Source organism: Diprion similis, chromosome 14 (genome assembly GCF_021155765.1).
Source record: "Diprion similis isolate iyDipSimi1 chromosome 14, iyDipSimi1.1, whole genome shotgun sequence".
Taxonomy (NCBI): domain Eukaryota; kingdom Metazoa; phylum Arthropoda; class Insecta; order Hymenoptera; family Diprionidae; genus Diprion; species Diprion similis.
This window is the reverse complement of record NC_060118.1, coordinates 13,332,977-13,354,449: the sequence shown is the minus strand read 5'-3', so window position 1 is coordinate 13,354,449 and position 21,473 is coordinate 13,332,977. Positions and strand designations below refer to the sequence as shown.

Genomic DNA, 21,473 nt, shown 5'->3' with positions numbered 1-21,473 from the left:
TACTACGACGAATCCGAGATTACGTGGAAAAGTCTACTTGAGTTTAAGAGAATTGATTCGAGGATCTGTTGCAGCCTTCAAGGCTTGCGCAAATCATCTTACTTATATTGCGTACTTCTAATACCAGCTATACGTAGGGATGCTCGATCTTCTGTAAGTAATCGATCTATGGATCGATTCCGAATCGGACGTGTGAGAATCGATTCTACTAAAAATCGAATTTTCATATTACGTGTCTCAAAAGAACCAAATTTCAAACTAAGCGAATGATCGAAACCTCAAGCCCAACGAATAACCAAAATCCTAACTTCAATGTCTACTGTTTACTCTATGATCTAGTTATTCTCTGTTCTAACGGTTCTCGCATTCTAATATTTTCACGTGTCTCGATAGGATAAGATTTTTCTTTGTTTTATTGCCTCAGAACCAAGAAAAAGAAAGAATCGATTTCAGCCTATGAGAATCGATTCTCCCGAAAATCGAAGACTGGGGAATCGATGCAAAAGATCGATTTTTCTCGCGAAAAGGATCGATTCGGAATCGAACATCCCTAGCTGTACGTATGATTTCGATTTCTTTTACGCCCCGCAACCTGTGTCGTCGTAGTGCTCGTTCCAAGTCTTAAACAGCACTTATGTCTCGTATTCCTAGTCTTATACTTAAAAATTATAGTCTTTAGTATATATTATACACTCTTCGGGCCGACTCGAGCCTCGCCTACTGAAACGTGAAATTTAATCGGCTTTGTTCGATCAGACGCGGTATCGCGTGATGTAACATATTTAGAACTTGACGGTTTTCCGGTTTTTACCGTGCTCTGTAGTACGTCGGTAGGTACTTGATTACTCGATGCTATCGTCATGTTATCCTACGTATTTATATTAATAATAATTGTCACGCGTCGACGAGAGGCTCGAGTTCGGCTGGATCATTAATCGTTTTAGCGACTATTCTCTACCAAAAGTTAACTTCTCTGTATTTAACTTGATCTATAGCGTATCTTTAGCGTGTTGTATAATCTTTCGAGGAAAATGTAGAGTCTTTTAGAATTTATAAGCGAATGAAGTTTAAGAAAAGATAGCGAGAAGGCTAAGAAAAAAAGAAAAGACATTAACATTCGATTATATGTATATATATGTGTATATATGTATATATATATATATATATACATATGATCCTTAATTTCTATCCTGATCCAACTCATTTTCATCAAACGTGAACATAAGATTTATAAAGAAATAAAAAATAATAAAAGAGAAATAATAATGATATAAAATAATGAAAATATTATGGTAATGCTGCACACTATTATTGTAGGGCCTAAGTATATCACCTGCATTTCTTCTTGTCAGATTATGTACACGTCTGTCCAAATAAATACCAAACGTTTAACAAACTCTCGAGTCTGATAGATCGTACGTATGCACAGATTTTGGATACGGAAAAATTTCGAATAAAAAGAAACCTCGTGAATCAACCTCAGAGAAGGGTTGCATCCCTGTATATAGATTGAAATGAATTCCACGTCAGAAATCGCCTGGTTTTTTTTTATGCACGCTGCCTTACCTATTATCCTAATTCTTATCTACAACTTTGTACTACAATTCTTCTTCATAGTCAGTCAGATTTTTCACCCCTCAACCAGCACTAATGTTACAAATGAATAACATCGCTTATCTATTTGCGTATCCGGCCTCTTTGCGCTGAATGCATTATGCGAATTGCGATTTCCTGTATCAGGGTGTAAGGATATGAGGCGATGTGGATTTGTCTACACAGAAGTGGAAGGAGTTGGGGACTGCAGGCTGTCTACGGAGAGGCGGTTCAACTCTGAAATATAATTACGTTATGCCGACAAGTTTTTGTGGGAAAAAATGTATTTTGTATTCAGTTTCGGATATTTAGAATAAAACTTTTATATAGTAAAAATAATGATCATTGCTGAGAGATCACTGATCTTTAAATCTTGTAATACGATAATAAAAATTGGCACTTCGTTTACCAAATATTATGAGTTCGCGATTCGACAGTCTTGAATTAGTTTCACCGGTATTTATTCCGTGTAGGCAAATGTAGAAAGTTTACGGACGACTGCTTCTGAGCTTTGACTCTTCTCGTTTTCCGCGTCCGACAACTTCCGTTTTTTGCTTTCTCGTTCTTTCAGCGAACTTTGAACTCCCGACGCCGCCTTCTCGTTTTCCTTGTATCTTTCCAAGGCAATCATTGTTATCCGTTTGTCGTCAACTTCAGGGAATTCTTCAGCAATTTCTTTTTTATGTTTTCCAAACCAAACTACGAACGATTCCTTGGCTGGATTTGATTTAGACACCGGTTTTGCTTTCGGTTTTTGCGGAGGTGGTTCAGCCGCTGGTGAGCTCCGGGGATTCTCGGGCATTCGATTCATGGCTTGAAGGCCTGGGTTTAAAAATTTTTCGTATTATTTACACATAATATACAACCTGCCTACCTATAATAGTTACCTTTCAGACTCGGAGACTTTCCATTCTTTCTGAACGGATTTTGCCTTTTCATGCTCAAGCTCATTGGCCTTATCTCTACGGCAGGCTTTGACTGTGTAGGAGTCAATGACAGATATTCATCGGCGTCTCCGACTTCTTCGAATTCTTCGTCGACTTGATTTACGGACAATCTGTCATCCTCTCTGTCACGAAATCTACCTCCACTTTCTTCGTTCACGTCTTGATCCTCTTTAATCCTCGCCAGCGATTGTAGTTTGGTAACTAAAGCCATTTGGCCAAGACGTCCGGCATACTTAACAGCCAATTCCAGAACCTTCTGCGATGCAAATTCTTCGCACAAATCCACAGCACGATACTCGGCGTTGCCACGGCAAGCGAGCTGTGCAAAAACAGACACAGTCAAGCATGAAAAATCTTGAGTGCAAAGAATCTTGATCTATAATCGATGTTAGAAACACTCACGACAAACATGGACAATAACGTTTCGTCATTTCCACTTGGGTCGCTGCCCAGTCGCCAAAGCTTAGCTTCCATTTGGGATTTGACAGATTCTGGATCGCAGAATGGTAAAGCGAGCGGTATTTCAATCTGGGTTGGAGTCGGTGCGGTTTGCGGGTAAGGACACCCTTTGCACAATATGCATCTTACAGTATTATCACTTTCACTAATACCGATCAAGAAGAAGCGGTCCGCGGCTCCTTTGCACTGTCAATCGTGTGTAAACATGTTAAACAATTAAAGTTATAACAACTTTAGAGGCCGAGCTAATATCAACATTGTTTCACGTGAATCTTCCTCACCTGATTCGCTGTATCACAAGCAACGTTCCAGAGCGACGATTTTGTATCATATATCGAAATTACGCCATCCTCATCCATCACCGTTGGTGATCCGCGGTCGGTCAGTCCCACCCAAGCAAGCTTCAGTTCTGGACCTGATAGTGGAACGGCTAGGGAACGATTGCGAACATTTGAACCACGGATTTGCAGCCAAATCATCGTCATATGTTGCTCTTTTTGTATGCCTGCAAAATTTGAACGTTCAAGGTTTCATAAATATCAAAATAACAAGCGAGAGGTATTTTTTTCATTACTCTTCGATCGTTCAACTCACTGACCTGACAATCCTGCGTGACAAACGGCTACAAGTTGATTCCCTAGTGCGTTAATGGCTACTGGAGCACCGGGTAACGCAATGATTCTCCTTTGGGTTCCGCTGACTGTGAATAATCTAAGTCTTCTTCTACTCGTCGCTACAGCAACGAAGTTATCACCGGCTGCGAGACAGAGGGGCAGTTCTCCCTGTGGAAAATCGATGGACCACTCTTTGGTTCCGGAACCCCATCCTATGTTATGGCAAATAGCACAGATCTGTTAATCCTAAGTTATTGGCATATGGACGATTATGAATCTCGCCTGAGCATAGGAATATCTACCTTGCAACCTGACGACGACCAGTTTGCTAGGCGTATCGCCATTTTCTATGCAAGCGAGAGCTAAAGCTTTCGGAGACAATGACGCCAAAGTGTGTTGCAAATAATTGTCTATGTGGATTGGGTGGTGAATGCTAGAATCATGAAATTCAACCTCGATACTCGACTCTTGACCGTCTTCTGAGGAGTAGCACTTAATGACCCCTGTATTGTTCCAAACCTGAGAAAATTAAGGGACTATCAGCTCTCAGCAGTTATATTAATCCTGTGATCTATGCTTGGGAAGAAATATTGATTGAAAATATTATGATAAATCATTGAATTTGTACCATGTAACGATTTAGCAGAACAGTTGGAGTAGAACCAGGCTGAAAAGGTTTTTGGGGTTCTACTTTCAGCGACACTTTCTTATCCACGCTTTCAGGGCGTTGGGCTATTGGTTCCTGGGAATCATCGTCATAATCTATTTGTACTGAGGCCTTGATTCTATCCAACGATATTACATTTTCTCCATCATCGTCCTCATCCCCAACTTCATAGTTTTCTATCAAATTATCCAAGTCATCATTTGATTGACTGGAATCAACTGTTTTTGGGAACAGTTCTTCGACTGGATTGAACACCTGTTGAATCCCAAACATTGTCACGTGATTACAATAAATAGTTCTTATTTACTACAAAATTCTGCGATTGTTGAACAGACCACGTCAACGCATCCCAGCATTCCTAATGAATCACAGAATGCAATTTCGTTCGGTGAATTCGGGCTCCAAGCAATGGATGTGATTTTGGCATTTCGATCATGCGTGATGTAGCCTATCTGTTCCTTCGATTCGATTTCCCATGCAACTATCTCTCCATGAATTGAACTTGCCGCAAGAAGAGTCCCGCATTGAGAAAATTTACATATACTTAGCTCCTGAAAATAAATAGCAAGTTGAACTCATTTGTAAAGTTTTTGCACTAGCAATTTCTGCAAAAGGAGACTCACTGCTTTTAGATCAGGACATCTAAGTTTGAACAACTCTTTCCAGGTGCTTCTTTCAACAACGACGACTTCTTTGCCCTGCGGAAAAGCCAGAGTTTTTCCATCCGCGCATTGGAACGAAGGTGCGGAATACGTCTTAGAGGTAAAAAATGAGTTGCCTTTCGGAACGACATTGTTCCAAACATGAGCAACTTGCTTTTCTTTTATATCCCAGACTCTAATAGAGCCGTCGGTACTCGAGGATGCCTGAAATATAGAAATCTTGATGAGTCAACAGTCCGAAAAGAATTAACAGCCTCAGAAGAATTGAATGATTCACGTTACAAGTAGAATCTAGACGATCCATCGAGGAGTTTGGCATATACTTACAACAAATTGCTCTTGCGGATCGAGCGATAAGCCTAAAATTGGACCCTGGTGTCCGTTAAGTTCGATACTATCACAGGTCTGGATGTTACTCACTTGGATTCGCATATCGCTGGAAATGAAATAAAAAAATACTGAAAACTGCGAAGAGTGACTAGAACAAAAAAAAGTGAGCAGTCTTACCATGCACCGGACGCGATCAGATTACCATTTTTTGAAGTTGCCAAGGCGCACACTGTCCCTGAAAACCTTGTTATGATTCCTTCTTTCTCCAAGTCCGGATAGGTGAGGATTTGTACGGTGTTATTGTCTGTTGCCACATAGATTTTATCATTCTGCAATTGAAAAAAAAAAATATTCCACATAATTACAAAGGATTGTTTCAAATTGTTTTGATATCTCATACCTTTGAGACGACGGATATAACTTGTTCAGAAACACAACTGGCAGCAGGGTCATCGTCCATCAAATTCAACCAGGATCGAACATCACCATCTGAACCACAGGTGAGTAGACCTCCTCTGCAATAATTCCAATAATGAAAATGACCAGAAGAGTATTCGGAGAGCGATAGATTTACTCCGTAGAACACGGTATGAATTAGTATTTTAACTACAGTGAAAAATAAGGCTTACTTTTCTCCAGTAAAATAACAGACATCGGTGTGTCCCTCAGGATGTGCGTAACGCGACGGTTTTCGGTTCAGCGGCATGATTTTAAAATAAATAAATAAAATATCCTTGATAAGTAACGGTCAAATATTGTCTCTACTGAGCTTACATGTTATTTTGACTATGATTCAAACGTAGGAAAATTATTCGTTCCTTAAACTTTCAAGATCACGATGCATTTAAGACAGTCATAACCTCCGATCACATTTAATCACATTATCCCGCGCAAAGTTGAGGCTCATTTTTTTCTCTGGCGAGGAGTCTACGAACTACAGTGAAGTCTGAAGTTAGCTGCGCCCGCCAGTTCTGATTTCGAATTTTTAAATCCAACAATACACGATCGAAGTCACGTGACTATCTTGGGTCTGAACTTTCAAAGGCTGAACGTGAGACTAATAGAAAGAAAATTGTGGCTTTTTATGCCATATATTCGTGATAAATGTCAAACTAGGCTAAAACTGAAGTGTTTTCTTATGAAGATCTACTAAGTCGATAGTTAATCGACAAGATCTTGATTCGTGATTGAAATTTTCGGCAAGATCTGTGCATCGCTAACGACAGTTGAAAAACGATCGTCTCGCCATCTTGACAATCAGTTCGCGACCATTAAATTTTTCTCGCTTCAAATAATTGCGCTAAAAGAGTTCATACGTTCTTTTCGAAGTCGAAAAATGTTCGGAGTAGACGCGGATTGTCGGTTTACATTCTCCAAACAATATTGCAGAAATGGGTAAGCCCACGAAATCCAACAATTCAATTTTTATTCTTTACAAAAGAACTCGGAAAATTCTCGGATTCGAACAGTGAGAAGTAAAATAAAGTGTTCCACAATAATCGTGATCATTTTCCGGGTGCTCTTTGAAAAAACATGAACAGATAAACTAAATCAATGTATAATCTACTCGAACGAAACTGTATGGAGATGCTTGGAGTCGTGCCTAAGCACCAGGACACGAGCTATTGCTTGAAAATAGAAACAGCAATGGTAAGACCACTTTCTGTATTGTTTCTTAACCACTAAGTAAACGTCTAAATTGTTCAAAAGTTTGACAAGAAAAATCAACCGATGATCTGGAATTACTTCTTAACTTTGCTTCATTTAATTGCAGTCATCGATGATCCAAAAACTGCTGTAGAAGGGATTGTAACCGTCTCGTAATTGCTGCTTATAATAGAGGAAGTCGGAAGATGCAACAGCACGACTGTAGCGGTTAATGAAGAGCTGACTGGTGAGCTTCGCATGCAATACAAATTCCTCGACAAATCTATCTGTTTGCAGAATAGTTTCGTAAACGTCAAATGTTTACTCGTTGTAAAGCGGCGAGCGTAGATACGCGACAAGAAACTCACTGCTTATTCGGTTTGTACCAACGATAAGCTGTAATAATTCACCATTTAAGCAGCTCTTCTGTAATTGTTCTTGGGATAGTGCGGTCTGTAATAAAAAAGGTTGTAAAAATAATAGAGAATCAAATGAATACTTGTGTGTGATATTTTATTGATGGTTTCAAGGCGGGTAATATTTTTTTTTTTTCCACTGATACACAGAGTTTACAATAATTTCAATCCTGTATAGATAAAATGTAACAGTTGTTAGATTTCTTTGTTGTTTCAACTTCTAAATTATCACAAATTTATCGTTCTTAACGCTTAGATGATATTAAAACACACATCATCGATGCTAATTCAATATGTTCTACTTACATAAATATATTTCTTTGCTTGCAAATTTGGCAACTCTGTTTTTCAGTAGCTAGCACGAAGGGTAACTCATCACTATCGTTAATGTGAATGGTTCATTCCTTATCCAACTCAAGTACAATTACTCCTGGTGCGAAAAGGCTTATTATCAATTGCGTAGCTTTTTCACTTTCTCGTTAATCTCATTCTTGCTACCTTGAATTAGACATCCTAGGCTTTGATCCTGGACCATTGATCTTTATAATATTGCAAGAGTATTGGATTGTCTAGTTTATACAATTTGAAACTGAAGAGTTCCCTTCGAATACCGACGAGACATTGGCCAACTTGTGAATTGGAATGAGTGAAAAAAAAAATTGCGTTTCGCAAACTTCGTTCTTCTCAACATCTAGATGACGTCACCACGTATGGACAATAAAGTGTGTGTCTATTATTTTTCTGATCATTAGGGTTCAAGAAAAACTATAATGAAATTGGATATTGTATAGTCAGTTACGGTAATAATTGTTCAATTAATGACAGTAAAATTGTTACCGTTCCATTACTCACTGCCACTCTGTCCACCTCTTTGCGGACTCGAATGGCGAGATCCATCTTCACTGCCAGATATCGATTTCCGAGAGACGGGACTTGCGGATCTATAAATATATTTACCAATCAATAATAACAACAACTCAGTATTCGAAAATTAGAGCGGTAATCAAATATTTTATTTTCTATCGCACCTTGCCGATCCACTAGCGCTTCTGCTTCTGGAGCCGCTCTTTGATCTCGATCTTGATCTTGATCCGGACCTCGACCTACTCCTACTCCTAGACTTGCTTTGGCCTGAGCGTGATCTAGATCGTGACCGTGACCTTGACCCTGATTTCGATCTGGATCGTGATCTTGAACCAGATTTTGATCTTGATCTTGATCTTGACCGCGACCCGGATCTGGACCTAGAGCCACTTTTTCTTGAGCCACTGCTTCCTCTGGACCTGGATCGCGATCTGGAACCACTTTTTCGTGATCCGCTGTTAGATCTGGAGCGTGATCGTGACTGATTTCGCGACCTCGAGGCACTTTTGCGAGATGTAGATCTGGACCTAGATCCACTTCTGGATCGTGAACCGCTTCTTGAACGCGATCGCGAGCCACTCTTCGAACGGCTGCTAGATTTTGACCTAGAACGTGAGGCGCGAGAACCTTCAGATTCCGATGCGATTCTCCGTCTTCCTCGCCCTGCGTTTTCATCCCCGCTCTCGTTTCTAAAATATTAACGAATTGAAATTTAAGACAATGGATCGTCACAGGCATCTATGGTGAAATAAAAGTACAGAACGATCACTCACCCGCTCGCCATGTTAGGTCTTTCGTTATCGCTCTCAGATTCACTTGTCGAAATAGTTTCTTTAGACACAATTCGCATTTTTTGTTTACTTGATAAATCAGCGGTGCCACTCTTGCGAGATGCTTTGCCTTTGTTACTTCCTCCCGCTTTTCTGCCACGCTTCGTTTTCGGTCGATCACTTCCCGAACCTGTAATTCATAAATGGTTAACGATTATTAAACATTCAAAACAGGATTTAAGTAGTCGACGAAAAACTCAATTCAGATTACTGATGTTTAATTTTACCTCCACTTTCTCCGCTGTTAGCATGCCTTTTCCTTCTCCCCTTCCCTGACGATTTCCGTTCCTTTCTCTCGCCACTGCTCTTTCTCTTTCGTTTTCTTTCTCTGGGAGCTGAATCTTCGGTACGTTCATTCCTCTCTGAGCCACTATCGCTTAGATATTGTTCGGACCTTACTTTCCTACCCTTCTTTGTAGGCTTTTCGGATGGCATGTCACCAAATAGCAAAACATTTTTCGTTTTCTCCACATATTCTTGTCGCTTTTGTAACATGGCTTCTGACTTCTGGCGACGCATATCTTCCACCTTTTTCTGTTCTTCCGTTTGGCGTATTCTGAAGGCTTGTCTGTAAAAGAAAATAAAAATATGAAAAATGAAAAATTTTAAACGAATCCGAAATTTTAAACAGAAATGTTTATCCAATTCTTACCTTTCTTCCTCCTGCTTTTTTCGGAGAATTTTGTCCTCCTCGTCCAGCCTTCGCGCTCGAGCAACGTGGTACTGCGCTTGCGACAACAAATCTTGACATTTTCTCGCTTCAATTTCAGCAAGTTGATCCATTTTCTCACCCTGCATACCCAGGAATTGAAAATATTTATGGGATAATCCTAATTCGTGTACAGCTTGCAATACGATAACCAACGTCGATTTTTCATCCTTCAAAATTTGCATCGCCAATCTTTGTAGGACCAGAGCAATATTGTACAACAGTAATGTGTCTTGGGGAGCTACTCTGCGAGCCTAAAATTTTAGATAAATATCATACGCGTAAGCAAAAGGAATAAACAGAGAAACCGTCTCATAAATGACGTCGTGTCCTGCTATTTCTATACCTTAAGCAACGTCATTTTAGCTTCCCTCAGTTTTCCAGCTTTGAAATAAGCTCTGCCCAGGTATTGAAGAACCTCTACGTGGTGGTACTTGTAGAATTTCCGCAAGCAGTTTTCATACTGAAATAAAAATTATTTTAAAAGCACAGTAAAAACGGATAAAACAATTTTAGTATAGTTAATACCAACCATCTGAATAGCACTGACGAATTGTTTTTGCTCCACATAAATGTGAGCAATGTTCAACCAGACGTCGCAAAATTCAGCCGTCGCTTCTCTGACTTGCGCAAATATATCTCTGGCTTCGTTAACGCAACCTTTGTGAGCAAGCACAGCTCCTATACCGTTTGCAGCCCAAATATTTCTTGGATCGTTTCTCAATACCTGAGAAATCCGAGCATATCTTTTGAGTATAGCTTCAACCCACAATGAAAAAAAAAAAAAAAAAGAGCGATACTCACTTGCTTGAACATGGCCAAGGCTCTATCCTGGTGTCGTTTCTCTCTGTCCTTGTCTTTTCCACTTTGATGAAGAGTCTGCAGCCAAATATTACCCAAGGCAATAAGCGAGTAGGCATCTGTGCTGGTCGTTGGATTTTTCAAGATCCTTTCAAATTTTTTTTGCCCTGGTCCCCACTCCATTTTAGCCAAATGTAAGTTTCCCAAGAGCGACCAGGCGTCCGGATGCTCGTTATTTATCCTCAAGGCATCTTTGAACCAATCCGAAGCTTCGTAAATTTGACCCTTATCTCTGGCCATGCAGCCTAAGCGCAAGTAGCAGTCCACATAGTTTGGATGTTCTTTCAAAATGTCTTTGTACAGTTTTTCTGCACGGTCAAATACGCACAATGCTTCGTTTAGGCGGGCCAAATTATACGTCGTAGTGACTGCAATGGAATTGTAATAAACAGGATCTTGTTCAGCGTCGGTTTTCGATCTCGCCAAAGACTCCTCCAAGTTGTTTCTTGCTTCTTCTAAATTTCCAAGCCTAGTAAAACAGACATTCTTCACTTTTACAAGCTTAGTTACGGAGGAGAGTGTACAATTCAGTTTCGACTTACCTGTAATGGAGAGCACCGACGTTATTGAGGATCTCAGGCGGAATATCAGCCCGAACTTTGTCTTTAAGGATTTTGGTGGCCGTAGCGTAGGCATTCAGTGCAGCTGTTAGGTCGCTTTGCTCCAAAATCTGAGCCAATTCGATCCACGCTTCGACGTCGTCAGGAAATTGTTCCGTTACTTTTCTCAGATGACTTTTAGCTATGTCCCTTTTTGACTGGGAGTTTGAGTTGGCGTACAAAGAGCCAAGAATTTTCATTGTTTCATAATTTCCAGGCTGGGCTTTCAGAACTTTTTCAAAACATTGCGCTGCCTGGAGTGAAATAAATTTTATATAACGCGCCGCAAAGAAGTTTTTAGCTATACAAGAAACATCTTGTTGGAACAATTGCGTTGTCTTACGTTCTCGGCGTCTCCGCGATAGACGTACATTTGACCGAGGCCAAAATGAGGCAGGACAAAAACCGGCGGAGCGAATTGAGTCGCTTGATAATAGTATTGGAAGGCTTGGTCGTAATCTCCCTAAAATTTTAAAATTAACATGCAATAAAGCGGCAGCACTGTTAAGAAAAGACTAAAATCATTACCGCCGAGGTATTTACCTGGACGTGAAAGGCTCTGGCGAGTTGATAGCAGCTCTCGGCACGCATAGCTTCGTTTTCTGTATTGTGGAAGGCGTGCAGAGCCAAATGCTGCACTTTGTTGTAATCTTTCTTGAAGAAGAAATGATTCGCCAAATGGTTCAGAACCATTGGATTTGTCGAGTCTATCGTGTAAGCTTTGGACAACATTTGAACACCTGTTCTGATGCTGTCCGGCTGCTGCTGATTCAGTTTAAGGACCGAGAGGCCGACAAGAGCTCCGACGCACTGCGCGTCCAATTGCAAAGCTCTCTCGAACGCCATTTTAGCCTTGTCCTGGTTACCCAGCTTCATAAAACAATGTCCCATTCCGAGTCTGACCGCTGCCGGACAATTGGGGTTCGTCCTGAGCGCTTTTTTGTAGAACGCCAAAGCTCCGCGATAATCTTTCTTGTTAAAAGCTATACACGCCTTCCCCAAGAGCGAGGGAATGTTGTTAGGCGACTGATTTAAAACGAAGTTAAACTGCGCGTCAGCCTGTTCCATTTTGTCCCCTTCGAGGAGACAGAAATAAGCTCGACCGAGGAGATGATTCTGTAGGAATAAAAAAACAAAATCAATCTTTTAATCGCCGCAGTCTTATTTTCACCTCGAGGAGGACCAAGAACTCACCTGATCGTACATGATAATTTTGTCCGCCGTAGTGTAGAGCAGCGTCGCCTTGGTGAAGAGATCTCTCTTCTTGTCTTTGTTCTTCTCGCGATTCGCCTCCTGGACGTAGTAAGCGGCCAGCATATCCAGCGCTCGCATCTGGTCTTTTTCATAGTCTCTGTAGTCGACGTTAGCGTCGATCCTCGAGGATTCGAGAATCTTGATAAAGTCTTCGATCTTCTGTTGCTTGTAATACTCGAGCTGTAATTAAAGGAATAAATATTACTCGGACGTTACGTCTACGTCTAATCGACTAATTCTAATAAATGCAGAATTCTCACCGCCAGGTTGACCCAGATGCTGAGCTGGGCATGTTCCTGCCGTAAAATACCGAGAACCTCATCGCCGTCGGGTAGTTGATCCAGGTACAATTCGATAACCTAATTGTAGGAATAGAATTTGTTTATCCTTCTGTATGCTGAATCGAAAATCGAAAGGATTTGAAAGTTTCTTTAAAAGTATTATTGTGCTTCGAATAGCTTTTCTCAGGAGAAGCCCTGCTCGTCTAGGTTATGTTGGGGTCGTTTGACGTGGAATCGCCTTGCTTGTGAACGAGGTACGCGGGCCTCGAAGTTGGTTGATAAGAAATCGAAATCAGGTTCATTCGTCCTGGGAGAAACAATGTATTATAAAAATTTACCTCATCCGTATCACGAAGAGGTATCTCGATGCTCGCCATCTCTGATGATCGCTTCGGTACAGCCTGCTTCGGCGCTACTGAATTAATACCGAATTGAATAAAAAGGCATCACTGATCAGTGAATAAAAACTGCGCTTGCGCGGATTGTAAAACGTTTCAAACTACAAACGCGGCAAAACTTTTATAATTTTATTGTTTTTCCTTTAAAAAAGAATCTTTTTTTTATTATTACATTTCTCATTTATTTCAAACGGTATTTAGAGTCTTGCAGTTGGATTATACAAAATTTACAATATTCCACATTATTTAGGATTTGTATAATCAGTTTTTACTGTTTTCATTTTTTTTTTCTTTTTTTTTTTTTCTATTTTTTCGTTTTGCTATGCAGTCCTTGAAGTATTATATTTATTTGAAATTCAATCCACATTATTAATTCAAATATAAGTGATACTTTTCTATTTTTATAATCATACACGCTATAACACGGTTGTATAAATTATACAGTTTGAAGACAACATAATTCTTGTTCTTTGTATATGTATGTACATACATAAATTTCTATACAATAATTAATCAAAGAATAACAAGTTACTATAATTATATGTATTTTAAGATGTGAAATCGAATGATGAAAATATTACGTTGAATAATATTATACAATCGTAACAAATGTAGATAATAAAGAAATTTTTTTCTGTGCTGTGAAGATTTCGTTAGTTTTTTTATTTTTTTTTTTTTTTATTTGTGCGTCTTCTTGTGAAATCTAATTTAAAACGATCATTGACGTATTTGGCACATTTTTTCAATAACTTTAATTACGAAGTTTTGTCATTTTTTTTTTTTTTAGATAAAAACGTCTTTTTCTTTTGCGTTATAAGCTTAATTAATTGCATTCGTATTTCGCTTTGCATCATCAGAATTTTCTCATTTTATATTTATATATATATAATATATATATAAAGTGGCAACGTTACAATTATCTAAACGCTACTCTAAACGTATGCATGTATTAATTGTATCGTAATAATTAAATATTTATTCTATGAATTACGAATTGATGATCAATATCGACTACATTATATGTATATTATATACTTATAATTAGCGCCTGAATTTCTGATTATCGTTATAATCATTATTGTAAATACAAATGTTTAAGTCTGTTGGTTTTCGGACGATGATTGTGATTTGATTTGTTTTTTTTTTTTTTTTTTTTTTCTTCTTTTTCTTTAAGTCGACGTGTGTATACAATATTAATTAATGTATGTGCGTGAATTCTTGCGTTTGAATAATGGATTTCGAATTAACTATATACCTATAATACGGTGTTAAAATTGTCTTATTTTGTTAATTGATATAATTATTATTAACATGCCGCACCACCACCGTTCGTTGTTATCGTCTGAAACAATATATTCAAATGAAATTTAAGGAAATATTCATTTTACAAATAGTATTCGCATGCGTATTACTCGTAGAGATATTGCAAGCGTTTTCGCACCTTCAGGTTCACTTGACTGCCGTAAAATGAAGTAAAGGCCGTGTCAGAGCTGACGCTCAAAGGAAGACTCGTGGCGTCGATGATTGCTTCTCGTTCGCTGCTCAACGTCGAGGCGCGTAAATCGAGGGTACCGCTGACAGCCGACATTCCTGAACTCGTTGCCATTTCAACTTCACCAACGTCGGGATGCGACATGTGTCTTAAAATAATGTCGCTTTAATCGATCGTTGTAAACATATTTGCCAAGTAAATACGGAGGGGTGGACGCGCGCAACAGATTCCATGCTTTAAACATGCACGCACATCAGCTGCATTAATTAAAAGTTTAACAAATTGACTATATATATAAAATAAACTATTGGTTTAAAGCATAAAATCCGTATACAGAATTTTATTCGCTCGTACCTGTAGTCTGGAGCCGGTTGTTCGACTTGCTGTCTTCTTGAACTTGACGAAATCGGTGTACGTTGAATCGCGTATATATATATGCCACTCATCGTCAAGGTGTAAGAAACGAAATAGAGCGTGTGAAACTGAAAAACGAATCAATTAAACGAAAACACGTTTGATAAGGTTTTGGCGACAAGGAAGGAAAGAGAAAAAGAAAAATACCTTGTACTGGTTCGTCAACATCCCGAATAGAATATTGAAGAAATCAGCAGTCAGAAGTGCGAGCTGAAGAGCAGTCGCTCCTGACTCGAAAAGGATCACAGGAACAAGAGAGTAAAATACAAACTGAGTGATGCAGTAGAGGACCAGGAACGTTATTACAGGAGCGTTGTCCCAGCAGAATGATTCCAGTTGTAGCCGTTCCAGAACCCCCCTAATCGAATTTAAAACTATCAAGAAAAAACGATCGCAGTGTTAAATACATTAAAATATCAGTCAGTAATCACTTACACTTGCATGCAGCTGATAATCGTGCCGAAAAATCCGATCATTCCCAGATACTCTATGATGTCGACGGTCTTTACAGCGAGTTCCTGGAGGACCGTTATCACGGAGAACAAAATCGCACCACCAAGACACAGCATGTCACCAACGAGTTGATTTTTCCCTTTAAAAAATAAGAACAACCTCTTTGACCATGTGACATAGCTCAATTTCGAGTGGATAAAGACAAACCGGTCATAGCTGTTGGGTCCTTATCGTCCTCGATGTCCGCCCAAACTAGGCTTCCGATAGCCATCAGGCAAACCGAGACTCCGATGATGTGAACCATTCTGTATCTGACTCCAAGAACCAGGCAGGAGAGAGCTAGAGCAACTGGAATTGCCACGCAGTCCAACAATAAGAGCTAACAGAGAAATAAGTATGTGATGATAATGAAACGTGAGAAGTAATGAGACGAAGAAGAGATCTTAAACCCACTTGTATACTGGCGAGGCTTGTGAACTGATGAGAGGCCGTGACTAAGGTTTTTGCTTCAACGTCGATCAGTGCGAGTAAAAGATAACGCCATCCTCTGGCCCTGGTCACGGATATTAAACCGTTGCCAACCCCTCTGCAGGACATCCACGTCGTGTAAACGATGCACATCATGGCGTAATGCGGCAAATTTTGACCTGTTGAAAAAAGTTGATGGATTGATATGGATTCGTGCTTCGATTTTTCGGAGGTGTAATTATACGTACCTGTTGGCAAGGCGAGGTGATATTCGGTGTTGATGTGGTGGTTGAAAATCGTCATGAAGCACAGTACGACGGACAGAAATTGACCCAATATTATGGTCTTCCATACTGACCTGCGAATTATCTTATTATCGGTTGTTTGGACCATAATACGATATATCGTAATAATTAATCTGTACAACAATCGTGATCGATTCTTTTTTAGTGGGGAAATAATCTGCAACTTAACGCTACTCTTTTATTTCTTATCGAAAATTTAAGCTTCGTTCTATTTTCAGTTTCGAATGAACAAAGGAAAGAATGTTATCGCCATACAGTCGCGGATCGTATACAACACAAAGACTGTATAGATATAGCGTGACGTAATTTGATATGTTTGTTTTAATTCCACAAAGTATTTCCGATATTTGCATCGATTTGACAGAATACATTTGTCAATTGCTTATTTGCTCTTGTAGTTTAATTTGAACAAGAAGCAACGGATCTGCGTTCAAACTTCGTAACATCTATAGGAAAACTTTGAAATAAAATATAAAATTAAATAAAATAAAGATCTATAGAAATAAATAATCGATCCATTACGATTAATCGTACGTTAAATAGTTGAAAGTTCGTCCTTTCCCTGAGTAGGATAAAGACTTAAAATTATCAGCACCTGCACTGATTATACACTGTAACACTCGAGTGGAGATATCACCCCGACCGATCAAACGGTGCCTGTGTGTACACAAAAATCTATATATGTTTACCCGGAAGGGAATCGGAATAGCCCAATTAAGTAAAGGAGACAGACGGTTATAATCCATAATAACGTACCACTTTCCGAGCTCGGATATGTAATTCTCGATTTTATCGCAAATCCCATTTTCCGGTGGCTGCATGTTCGGATTTTGACGGCTGAGGCGACCGCCTCCTGACACTCCCTTGCCGTGGTGCATTTTCACCCTGGCCCTGGGTGAAATTCGCGCTTGCGCCTGACCGACACCCTCCCGGCTTACACCCGGACTTGCCGGCTACAGATTCATCGAAAATAGCAGGGTGAAGGCGGGCAGGTGCGCGGATCCATTTTTTCCCCATCTTCTTACCCTCCGTTTCAAAGTATACGCACGACATGTCTTGGCGAAACCCTTACGTAAAAAATCCTCAATTTAAGGGTGTGGGGGTTACATTCGTACCCCCAAAAGCATAGATAACGTTAACCCTTCGAGTAGTGTTAGATCCTGTGTTCAAGTTTCGATTTTACGACAATTTTACCGGAATTTTTTCAAATTTTTACCCAAAATATGAAAAATTTTTAAAATTAGTTTTTTTTGAGAAATTTACTTTGGTCATAGAAAATTTTTGTCGTTGATTTGATAGTTCCGAAGAAGTATTTGAATTATGGGGATTTATTTTACAGTATTTGAGGAATCTTTAAAGAAAATTTTAAGATGATGGGATGAGTAATTTTTAAATTGTAGACCGTGAAAAAAGCACAGGATCTCTGAGAGCTCAGAGTCTACTCACAATCAGTGGTCGAAAAAATAAGTGCTTAGTCTAAGGTTTAAATTCTCATAAGAAGAAAAAAAGTTAAGGGTTTTGAGGAGGAAAGTCTAATTAATTAAGGGTTGTACAGATTTCTGATCGTTTTTTTACGACGATGCTTCATCTCGAAATATGCAATTCTTGTTGTCTACAGGAGTTGCATCCAAGCTAATAACGTTTATAGCCAATATTTATTTTCCACTTATTTTCTTTGTACCGACGAATATTCAAATATGTTATTTGTTTGTTATTTCAATACGTGATTTTTTATTTCCCGGGACATTTGAATGACCCGCTTAAAGCGCGAGGCATTTGTCTTATTCTCTCGGACTTGCTCAGCTGACCAGTTCGGTTGCTTCTTTACCGATTGAGCCCCGGCTGTACTGCAAATTTCAGCTGAATCGGAGACTCGATCACCGCCGTTGCAACACGTTGCGAGGCTAGTTCTGTTTTTTTGTAAAAACAATAAAACGTGCGTCAAGTGCCGATGCCGATGGTGCGGTAAGAGGAAGATTTATCAACGTATTGTGACGTCACTCGACTACCAGAAATGTTTAAACAAACATGTCGGACATGCCTCAGTACAAAAGGAGAAATGGTTTCGATATTTTCATCCGGCTTTTACGTAAGCCAACTACCAAAGAAGCTCATGGCTTTCACAAGGCTTGAGGTTAGTACGAGACGGAGATTTTTATTTATTTTACAACTCTATTTACAATTCTCGTAATTATTTCTGTGCAATCGAACGAATTCTATGGGTGATCCCCTATTTTTTCGACCAATCGCAGCTGTTGAAACATCCTCACAACAATCATAGAAATTTAATTTTTTCCCACTAAAGTTGCATTGTAATTTTTGAATTTAATGGCGGGAATTTCTTATGATCTAGTAGTTCACTTGTTTATACTCTTTCGCAGATATCCGAAGACGACGGTCTGCCGAAGGTGATTTGCAAGAAATGCTTGTTCTTAGCCGAATCTTTTTATTGTTTCAAGGAACAATGCGAATCTGCTGATAATCAGTTGAAATCTTTGCTTAAAAATAAATCGACTAACAAGAATACCGTTATCGCCAGAAAGACACCCGATTCGCAGACTTCAGCCAGCGGCGTTTACTGTCTTGGCTTTACCGATTCGTTAGGTCGATTGACAAATTTTATTTCAAGCAATGAGAACCATCAACTTAATAAAAGAAACGCTTCTGGTCAGTCTCGGGGGATCGAAGACGACTACGCGATTGAATATATTTCGGATGAGGTGAGAATCGAGGTTGAAAATGCGATGAAAAGGAGGCAAGAAGCTGAGAGGAGAATCAGTATGGAGAAAGTATCTCAGAGCGTAAGAAATCTGGCAGGAATCGAAGTGGTTCCCGTTACAGATCCGTGCGCTGGGAGTCGCGAAAAGAGTTCCGATAGAAAAAAAGAGGATATAGTTGTATTTCCTGTAACTGTGCCCAGGAAAAGAAGCAAATCGATTGAAACTATCGTTATTGACGATCCCTTGCCGCTCGGCAAGAGGCTTAAACTTCCCGCAGAGACTTCTTTCACAAAAGTTGATTTGAACAAAGTGAGAAAACGGGATTCAACTTCGACTTGCGGCGAATATAAGAAAATGAACTTTTCTACGGTCAAGAAATTTGTTAAAATTAATGAGGAAAGATGCAGTGGCAAGGATAATTCTCAGATGCAAAACAATAGCAATATTATTATTGTTATCGACGATGACAGTGAAATGGAGGATCCCGGGATTGATCAGGATCGAGAGAATCACAAGGATGTAAGGAAGATGTTGAAAAAGATTGTACAAAAACAAGATTTAGACTTGAATGAAACTAAAGTTGAAGAGGAGCCAAAAATGGATGAAAGAAAGTCAGAAAATGAATCAATTCCGAAACCAGAAGTCACTGGTACTAATGAAATTAACAAATTGCCGAATATTTCCGTTGGAATTTGTTCAGTTGAGAGTGAAGAAGAAGTGGTAGAAAAATATTATGATTGCCCTTTAGAAACGATAGAAATTTCAAATGATTTCCAGGGTTACCGTCTAGTCGCAGAGTCTACTGTTGGTTCTATTATAAACGAAACTGACGAGCCTACTATTCCGGATATCAAGACAAGAATCGATGGAGAGGAAATGTTTGCTTATGAGAATGTGAACGACGAAAGAAGTGAAGACATTTTTGTTAAAAAGGAATTTAACAACACGAATAATAATTGCTCGTTCTTAATTGAAAAAATGGAAAGAGAGAAGAATGATTCACACGTGAATTGCTCTGTCAAAAGTGAAACTAATCAGATATCAACATCCATTTGCAGCTTGGATAGCTCCTCTTGCGAAGCAACATCATCGGCGCTACTGGATGTTAATTCGTCAAGTACACGGAAGTTGTACGAGCGAGAAGATTGGATAGAAGATATGCAAAAGAAAAGCTTCGCCGACAAGAGCGAGCTCTACGATCACATAGACGAACACAACGGATCAAAGCCTTTCAAATGTTCATTCTGTCCAAAGACATTTAGTATGCAGAGAAAGCTCAAGCGGCATATCAATTATCACGTTAATTACACATCATTTGTATGCGAGGTATGCGCAAAGAGGTTCACGGAGAAATCATTCCTCGAATCTCATATGCACCTGCATATCGGAGAAGCAACTTTCACTTGCAAGAGCTGCGACATTTCATTCAATGAGAAGACCAATTGGCAAAGGCATGTTACAACGACTCATGAAAAACTTGACAATGTTCTTTGCGAATTCTGCAACAAGGAATTGCCCGACGATAAGTCTTCTCAAATTCACACGACGGTTGGTACAGGTAGCAAACCTTATCAGTGTCATCATTGTCTTGGTGAAATCACAAGTCCTGACAATCCTTGGATAGCGAGAGTGAAGACAGAGAATCAGAGCAGAGAGCCTGAGGATTCTGATGGCTTATGGGAAAATAAACTGAATTCAGAAAAGAAAAGTGAAGAAAATGGAAGTGAAGTTCACTGCACCAAAGTTGAAATAGATTATAAGGAGGATGATTCCTCGTCTCGTAATGCGACAGTAGTTGTAGACGCCGAAAGAAAGAAAAATGGGCAAAGTGGATCCGAGATAAAAGTAGAAAATTTTTACGACGATGCTACGGAGGAACTTACTACTTATTCCGAAACTTTGACCGAAATTGATGCAGTTGATATTCCAATTACCGTCGTTGATAGAAGAGAACATTGAATAGAATTACCTATACATGTAGAATTTTTCTTTCATTATTTGTTTTCCAATTTCTAATACTGATTAACGTACAAATATTACACTAAGTGGATATCGCAAGACTGCTAATCGTTTTTATTCAAAACGAATCAAAACTACTTGGTTTTGTGTAAATGAAAATACAATCTGCATTATTTATTCAACGAAATTTATATAATTTCCTTACATTCGTTCCTTCCTTACCGATCGGTTATCCTGGCAATTTAAATGGTAGGAATTTAATTTCTCCTTGTTTTAGCAAAATATCCTCTATAGTATATTCCAGACTATTCTAATCTGATTATGGCTTACTTATTTACCAAGTCATTTTGGTTTGAAAAAATTCAAATCGCTTCTGCACTTACTGCAGGTATCGATAGACGTTGTGGCCACTCAAGGCACGTGGATTTGACCGACCAGCACCGACCGAAGGGTGTCAAGTCGATATCGTTGACTGAACCGACAAGGTAGAGGATGTCGTCTTTGCCGTGCGAAATGAGGCAGAGGGCGTGA

The 21,473-nt window shown here is 39.3% G+C and overlaps 4 protein-coding genes across 6 annotated transcripts; 1 reads left to right on the top strand and 3 right to left on the bottom strand.

Annotated features, from left to right (window-relative positions):
* Positions 1-1,686: 1,686 nt before the first annotated feature.
* On the bottom strand, positions 1,687-6,091 carry LOC124414783 (WD repeat and HMG-box DNA-binding protein 1). 2 transcript variants are annotated; one of them, XM_046895857.1, is made up of 14 exons: positions 5,902-6,091; positions 5,673-5,787; positions 5,450-5,601; positions 5,270-5,378; positions 4,904-5,146; positions 4,616-4,831; positions 4,242-4,535; positions 3,916-4,132; positions 3,598-3,825; positions 3,281-3,504; positions 2,943-3,185; positions 2,679-2,859; positions 2,481-2,571; positions 2,226-2,415 (listed from the first exon to the last, which is right to left on the bottom strand). In XM_046895857.1, the coding sequence occupies exons 1-14, from the start codon at positions 5,976-5,978 to the stop codon at positions 2,361-2,363; spliced, it is 2,445 nt and encodes an 814-aa protein (XP_046751813.1). In that variant the 5' UTR covers positions 5,979-6,091; the 3' UTR covers positions 2,226-2,360. The 2 variants fall into 2 exon arrangements, with proteins under 2 accessions (XP_046751812.1, XP_046751813.1); XM_046895856.1 differs by having other exon boundaries at positions 1,687-2,415; positions 2,481-2,859.
* Positions 6,092-7,411: 1,320 nt separating this feature from the next.
* LOC124414646 (RNA polymerase-associated protein CTR9 homolog) lies at positions 7,412-13,132 on the bottom strand. Of its 2 annotated transcripts, XM_046895650.1 has the most exons (16): positions 13,072-13,132; positions 12,713-12,811; positions 12,393-12,632; positions 11,742-12,314; positions 11,542-11,661; positions 11,142-11,452; positions 10,543-11,068; positions 10,271-10,465; positions 10,085-10,201; positions 9,682-9,992; positions 9,257-9,597; positions 8,973-9,159; positions 8,473-8,888; positions 8,364-8,427; positions 8,069-8,276; positions 7,412-7,991 (listed from the first exon to the last, which is right to left on the bottom strand). In XM_046895650.1, exons 1-15 carry the CDS (start codon positions 13,108-13,110, stop codon positions 8,180-8,182), a joined length of 3,636 nt encoding a protein of 1,211 aa, XP_046751606.1. In that variant the 5' UTR covers positions 13,111-13,132; the 3' UTR covers positions 7,412-7,991; positions 8,069-8,179. The 2 variants fall into 2 exon arrangements, with proteins under 2 accessions (XP_046751606.1, XP_046751605.1); XM_046895649.1 differs by having other exon boundaries at positions 8,364-8,888.
* Positions 13,133-14,302: 1,170 nt separating this feature from the next.
* Positions 14,303-17,171, bottom strand: LOC124414588 (solute carrier family 35 member F2-like). The gene is made up of 9 exons (XM_046895565.1): positions 17,020-17,171; positions 16,207-16,316; positions 15,944-16,137; positions 15,698-15,869; positions 15,473-15,629; positions 15,185-15,395; positions 14,978-15,105; positions 14,573-14,771; positions 14,303-14,473 (listed from the first exon to the last, which is right to left on the bottom strand). Exons 1-9 carry the CDS (start codon positions 17,139-17,141, stop codon positions 14,438-14,440), a joined length of 1,329 nt encoding a protein of 442 aa, XP_046751521.1. The 5' UTR covers positions 17,142-17,171; the 3' UTR covers positions 14,303-14,437.
* A 962-nt stretch (positions 17,172-18,133) lies between these two features.
* Positions 18,134-21,076, top strand: LOC124414580. Its single transcript, XM_046895555.1, has 2 exons — positions 18,134-18,397; positions 18,645-21,076. Exons 1-2 carry the CDS (start codon positions 18,278-18,280, stop codon positions 20,940-20,942), a joined length of 2,418 nt encoding a protein of 805 aa, XP_046751511.1. The 5' UTR covers positions 18,134-18,277; the 3' UTR covers positions 20,943-21,076.
* Positions 21,077-21,473: the final 397 nt, after the last annotated feature.